The sequence below is a fragment of the Hippocampus bargibanti genome, linkage group LG01, assembly GCF_051943395.1.
Source record: "Hippocampus bargibanti isolate YZ-2025 linkage group LG01, ASM5194339v1, whole genome shotgun sequence".
Lineage (NCBI taxonomy): Eukaryota > Metazoa > Chordata > Actinopteri > Syngnathiformes > Syngnathidae > Hippocampus > Hippocampus bargibanti.
In genome coordinates, this window is record NC_142734.1 from 2,768,863 (window position 1) to 2,775,696 (window position 6,834).

Consider the following 6,834-nt stretch of genomic DNA (forward strand, 5'->3'; position numbering starts at 1 on the left):
GCCGGCTCAAAGGACTCACATGAACCCTCGCAAGCACCGCAACCTCCTCCGCGGGTGCCTCCGGAAACAAAGAGACTCGCGGTGGCGAACAATGAACAATAAATCGTTGGAGTCGGAGAAAACATTTGGACTCCATCCAAATGTTCGCTTTTTTTTTTGTTTGTTTGGTAATAAGGGGAAGGGTTAATGTGGTTTGGGAGTGCGGCAACAAAAGCACCAAGCTAATATGTGAACACATCTCAGCTGTTGTGAACGTGCCCTCGTGTGTGTTCGGAGAGGGTGGATTTAAAGGACAACTGACGTATCCGGACAAGTTGTGTCCATAATTTGTAAAATGGCTTCAAATGACTTCTACTGAGTGCATTTTACAAAGATTCCACCGCATATAGCTATACTTTAAGACTCGCGCTGAATATTTAGGAAGTCTTGTTTTTGACTTGGTGACGAGTCCGTACGTGACGTCACGAAAGGAACACCCCTGACCGAAAAAAGACGCATTGTAGTGAGCCTTCCATCACGTCAATGTATTTTGCGGTACTTGTTTGGTCTGAAAACCTCGTGTTGCACCAAAAAGCCGCCAGAAGAGGGCGTCCAAGCTCCATGGAAGGAATTTATCAGCCTGTGGAAACGGGCTGATTAATTCCTCACTGGACGTCGCCATTTTCTGCCTCTTTTTTAGTGGTACATTTCCCCCCCCTATTGTCTCAAAATGGCACGGAATAAATTCTTTAATCGATTGCAAACATGTATGCTTTCCTCTTCAGAACTATTTGAATCATATTCATAACTGAATGTGTAACAAGAAAGCATATTCTCCGAATCTGAAGCCATTGTTTTGATTCACAAGCAATGCAAGACGTCTTGGCGGGACTTTCTGAAAATGCCCAATTTTTTGCAGATTTTGGACACTTTAAGTCATTTTTATTGGTGTTTTGCATTTGACTAAAAATATCATCCCGCGTGTTTTGGGTATTTTAGATGCTATAAAACGTTTTTCTGATGTCAGTTAGGAAACAAAAAAGTGATGTCGGTTGTCCTTTAACATTCGACAAACGCAGAAGAACTGGCTGCAGTCCCTCATCCAAGTTTCCGTCCACTTTGAGCAATGACTATTGTTTCAGTTTCAATTCACGTTCTTGAAAAAAATGCTGAAAGATGCTGTAAATTATGGGATTTGTTTCCAAATACAGTGATACCTCAGTTAACGAACGCTTTAGCTCACGAACGTTTCACCTCACAAAGATTAAATTCGTTAGCATATAGCCTTGGCTAATTAATTATAAATTAATTATTAATCATTAATTATAATAATTAATGAACTAGTTTTTGACAGACGAACCAAACCACACAGCGCCACAGTGGGTTGCGGATTTGTTTTCCACACACCTCCTTTCTTTGAGTGCAGATGTGATTTGTTATCGAGTGGAGTACTTTTATGGGACCGAAAAAGACCCCACCACAGGCTAGTGTTAAGCCGAAGAAGACACAAAAGCTGGTCGAGCAGAACAAGGAGATCAACGAAAAACACGAACGAGGTGTGCGTTTGTGTGACTTAGTATCCCAGTACCAATATGCTAAGTTGACCATTGCTACTATCCTTAATAATAAGGAAGCTATTAAGGATGCGTGTGTGGCTACGGGTATTTCCGCGTTGCCTAAGCAACGGTCTCAGGCAATAAAAGAGGTTGAAAAACTTCTGTTGATTTGGATTACCGAAAATCAGCTAGCAGGGGACAGTGTGAGTGAGGGTATTATCACTGAGAAAGCACGGCAACTTCACTCGGATCTCATCAAGAGGCAACGACATCAACGACCATCACAAAGGTCAATAAAACCACTATATTATGAATAATAATAATAATAATAATAGCTTTCATTTTTAAGCGCCATTCAAAACTCTCAAGGTCACTTTTACAGTTACAGGATATTTTTTTTCTGTGGGTGAGCAGTGGCAGCCACACGCGCCAGCGTTCACGCAACCCGGAAGTAACTCAAATAGGATAGTAAGACAAAATAGATAGAAAGCAAGCTAGTAAGCCATTAGATGGCTAATAGCTAGCTAGCAAGATAGCTTGCCAGCCAGATAGCTATTGTACGGTATTAGAGAAAATACAAAGATTGACTTAGCACAATATTTCTTACTAATGTCGACATAAACCAAAGTCAAAAGACAGTTTATATAGACTGTATTATATTGTACAGTTTATTTCTTGATTACAGTACAATAGCACATTTATTATACGTAAAATAAGCTATATTTTGTGTAATTTTAAGTCTTATTTAGTAAAAAAATATCTTTTATGGGGACCTGGGAACAGATTATTCTAATTTTTAATGGTTTCTTATGGGAAATAAATGTTTAGAAGATGAACTTTTGGCCTTAGATGCATTTTCTGTGAATTTCCTGAGAAGACTTCCTGAATATTCAGCGCGAGTCTTAAAATGTAAAATATAGCTATATGTGCTGGAATCTTTGTAAAATACGCTCAGTAGAAGTCATTTGAAGCCATTTTACAAATTATGGACACAACTTGTCCGGAGGTGTCGGTTGTCCTTTAAATGCCTGACTTTTTTTTTTTATCTTGCTGTGTGTGGGGTCTGTCATAACTACTGTAAACATTTTTATTTTTACATTCGAGACATCCTTCTCTGTGTTCCAGGCCTAAGTACAGGTATCCGATACTGCTGAACGGACGTCATTACATCGCATGTCAAAGCGTCGCAGAAACGAGGTGCGTGTGAGTTTCAGGGTGTGGAGTGGCTCCGTTTTCACCAAGAGTCCTTTCCAGTAGAAAAACACTTGTAATATCCCCCTTTTGTTTCCACTGTAGCGCCCTTTTGACATGTGTCAGGAAAAACGCTCTTGATATAATGTACGCATGAAGAGGAAGTCGAGCTTGACGCGTGCAGGTCTGTGCAAGTGGAAAAACAACACAAAAAAAAAAAACAGACGGACGAGCGTTCCGGCTCACCTTTGAAGGAAAGGCGAACCCGTGGCGCCGACTGCTGAAAGCTCAGACCTCTGTAAACACATAAGGCTACCAAGAGGAGTTGGGCTCCAGATGTTGTCATGGTAACAGCCATACAGGTAGCCCACACAGATCTAAATCTGGATTAAAAAAAAAAGACTGATTATTATAGCATGCCCCATGAGGAATAAAGGACAGAAAAAGACACACATGCTCTACCTCGCTCTGTTTTTCTCTCTTTGAAGCCTCTGATCGGATGTTTGGCCTCCAGCTGTCCAATAAGGTTGAAACGCAGAGCGCAGTCCAAATCTTCACACCTGCATTGGAAAAAAAAAAATCAAAGCCCCCCATTACTTATTTAAAGAGTAAATGTCATGAGGTGTGTGTCAAGACTACATAATCGTGTCTGCAAGGACGGATTGTTGGAAAATGCTCATTCTCCATTTTGCAGTGATGCTTTGAGATGAGGCATGATTTTTGTTGCATGAGCACACACACACCGGAGACGTCGGTTGTCCTTTAAAGAACAACCTCCGGACAAGTTGTGTCCATAATTTGTAAAATGGTTTCAAATGACTTCTACTGAGCGTATTTTACAAAAATTCCACCGCATATAGCTATATTTTACCTTTTAAGACTCGCGCGGAATATTCCGGAAGTCTTGTTTTTGAGTTGGTGACGAGTCTTCACCCTACGTCACTGATGGAACGCCCCTGATGGAAAAAAAGGACACGTTGTAGCAGTCCTTTCATCACGTCAATGTATTTTGCTGTACTTTGGTCTGAAAACTTCGTGTAGGACCGAAAAGAGGCAGACAAAGCTCCGTGTAAGGAATTAATCAGCCTGTGGAAACGGGCTGATTAATTTCTTACACGGCTTTGTCGCCATTTTCTGCCTTTTTTGGGTGCAACATTTCCCACCCCTGATGCCTCAAAATGACACGGAAGGACTTCTTTAATCAATTGCAAACATGTATGCTTTCTTCTTCAGAAGTATTTGAATCATATTCATAACTGGATGAGTAACAAGAAAGCAAATTCTCCGAATCTGAAGCCATTGTTTTGATTCTCCAGCAAGGCAAGACGTCTTGGGGTGACATCACGAACAAGGGGGCGGGACCTTCTGAAACTGGCCACTTCCGGGTTCATTTTTTTTTTGCAGATTTTGGACATTTAAAGTCATTTTTATTGGTGTTTTGTATTTGACGAAAAATATCATACTGCGTGTTTTGGGTATTTTAGATGCTATAAAACGTTTTTTCTGATGTCGGTTGTCCTTTAAACTTCAACCACAGCTCGACTGCAATTGATCAGCACAGACGATTGTTAGCTAGCTAGCACAGCGGTGACAGGAGCACCCACACTGTCAATTTCAGACACTTTCAGGGTGTTGAAACCAAGACCTTAACTCACACATTTATTATGCAACTGCACTTTCCCGCAGAGTATCCCGTCTAAATTATGAATACTAAAAGCTGAGTCCATTAAATTGTCTCCCTGTTTGCTGGGCCGATAAGCCATCACGCGGGCATCCCTCGCTAATCTGCGGGGCCGAGGTTCGCCGAGACCCGCCGAGGCATGGCGTATACAGCTTTTAGCAAACGATTGACGACCATTTACAATCTTGCAAATTATATTAAAAAAAAGATAAATATGAGGTGAACTATTGACAGATTCGTGTGAAGGCTGAGCGCTCAAAATATGTCAGTAAGTGACAATACTGTAAATGATACTACCAAAATATGTATGCCTTTTGCATACACCTCATATATATATATATAAATGTGTCCACAAATGTTTATATGTAAAAATATACATAAATATATAATAATATAATAATATAATATTATGTATAAAATATACATAAATATATGTATAAATATATATAAAAATGTGTCCACTCAAGTGCCAGTGTCATTTTCACTCAAATTGCAGGACCAACAAAATATTGACTTTTAGGACTACATAAACATTCAATTTAGCGTAAGAAACCTAAGACTCTTTCATTTAAAAAAAAGTTAATTCTTAAGTTATATGGGTCTGAAGTTATCCGAGTTTGAAATGAGGGTGACTGCACAAAATATAATACAATACATATAAGTGTATATTGATTTATATACGCTTAACATGGACAAAAGGCAAATGCTGACCCATCGGGGAAGGGAAAACACATTGGCTGAGGTCTGACCAGCGCTTCATCGGCACCACCGCAAGCAAAACCAAAACCCGAATAAATTCGGGTGTGCCAGCGAATGAGTTAAGAACACCTAGTGGAGTAAAAAAATAAACATGCTTCCATCCTCGTGTGTGTGTGTGTGTGTGTGTGTGTGTGTGTGTGTGTGTGTGGGTGTGTGTGTGTGTGTGTGTGTGTGTTTGCTGTGGTTTTGACAGCTGGATGGTGACGACAGGACATACTGGGGCCATCTCTAGTAATAATATGCCCTCTGAATGAGGTTTAGAATTCCATCAAATAATTAGAGGACGAGCTCGAACCTCATATGGGCGCAGTTTACCTGTCACGTCAAACTATCCAGAAATAGCAAACCGATAGAGCAAAAATGTTCAGTCAGTCACCACACACACACACACACACATGCATGCACATACAAAGTAACCTAAAGCCTGTTAAAAGTTAACCCCTTCAAGGACAACCGACGTCTCCGGACAAGTTGTGTCCATAATTTGTAAAATGGCTTCAAATGACTTCTACTGAGCGTATTTTGCAAGGATTCCACCGCATATAGCTATATTTTACGTTTTAAGACTCACGCTGAATATTCAGGAAGACTTGTTTTTGAGTTGGTGACGAGTCTGTACGTGACGTCACTGAAGGAACGCCCCTGACCGAAAAAAAAGACACATTGTAGCAATCCTTCCATCACGTCAATGTATTTTGCTGTACTTGTTTGGTCTGAAAACCTCGTGTTGCACCAAAAAGCCACCAGAAGAGGGCGATCAAGCTCCATAGAAGGAATTTATCAGCCTGTGGAAACGGGCTGATGAATTCCTCACAGGAGGTTGGCCGCCATTTTCTGCCTCTTTTTTGGTGATCCATTTCCCCCCCAATGTTGCCTCAAAATGGCACGGAATAAATTCTTTAATCGATTGCAAACATGTATGCTTTCCTCTTCAGAACTATTTGAATCATATTCATAACTGGATGTGTAACAAGAAAGCATGTTCTCCGAATCTGAAGCCATTGTTTTGATTCTAGGGCAAGGCAAGACGTCTTGGCGTGACGTCACGAACTGGGGGCGGGACTTTCTGAAAATGCCCAATTCGCAGTTCAATTTTTTTGCAGATTTTGGACACTTTAAGTCATTTTTATTGGTGTTTTTAATTGGACTAAAAATATCAGCCTGCCGTGTTGTGGATATTTTAGATGCTAGAAAACGTTTTTCTGATGTCAGTTAGGAAACAAAAAAGTGATGTCGGTTGTCCTTTAAAAGTCTTACCTTTGATATCGACGACGCAAAAAGTTGTCACAGCCACATTCCCCCCGCGCGTCGCTCCAAAGAAAAAAAATATCACACCTCGTGGAGAAATAATCCGTTTTTTAAACGATTCTTGATTGACACCCAAAAAAAAAAAGTAGAAGCGCGAGCAGCCAGTCGCTATGAGGCGACTTTCGGTCCCATAAGAAGAAGAATCTAATCGCTTTGGCAAAGTTTAGGAAGCCATCCGCGTGGATGATTATTGATAGGACTCCACGTCACGTCGTCTTGTGGACGAGAAAGACTTCAGTGAGCAGGAAATGGAGCGATCAGGTGCAGGTGTTGCTTTCAAAGTCTATGTGTGTGTGTATCGAGTCCCGTAGTCCTCCCCCTTCTGCGCTCCCTCCCAGTCTGCCAGCCTCACGCAGTCTT

The 6,834-nt window shown here is 40.9% G+C and overlaps 1 protein-coding gene across 3 annotated transcripts in view; it reads right to left on the minus strand.

The window, feature by feature from the left end:
* LOC148902744 (semaphorin-3F-like) overlaps window positions 1-6,834 on the minus strand; it is a 27,283-nt gene extending 20,449 nt beyond the window's left edge. Inside the window, exons 1-4 of one of the 3 annotated variants that reach the window (XM_088990125.1) lie at window positions 6,424-6,834; window positions 3,598-3,682; window positions 3,189-3,286; window positions 2,973-3,109 (exon numbers count right to left, since the gene is read on the minus strand). In XM_088990125.1, coding sequence (XP_088846251.1) covers window positions 2,973-3,084 — 112 coding nt within the window. In that variant the 5' untranslated portion in view covers window positions 3,085-3,109; window positions 3,189-3,286; window positions 3,598-3,682; window positions 6,424-6,834. Of the gene's footprint in view, window positions 1-2,972; window positions 3,110-3,188; window positions 3,287-3,597; window positions 3,683-5,118; window positions 5,143-6,423 lie in introns of those variants that run through there. The other 2 variants (XM_088990133.1, XM_088990141.1) reach the window with 2 other exon arrangements.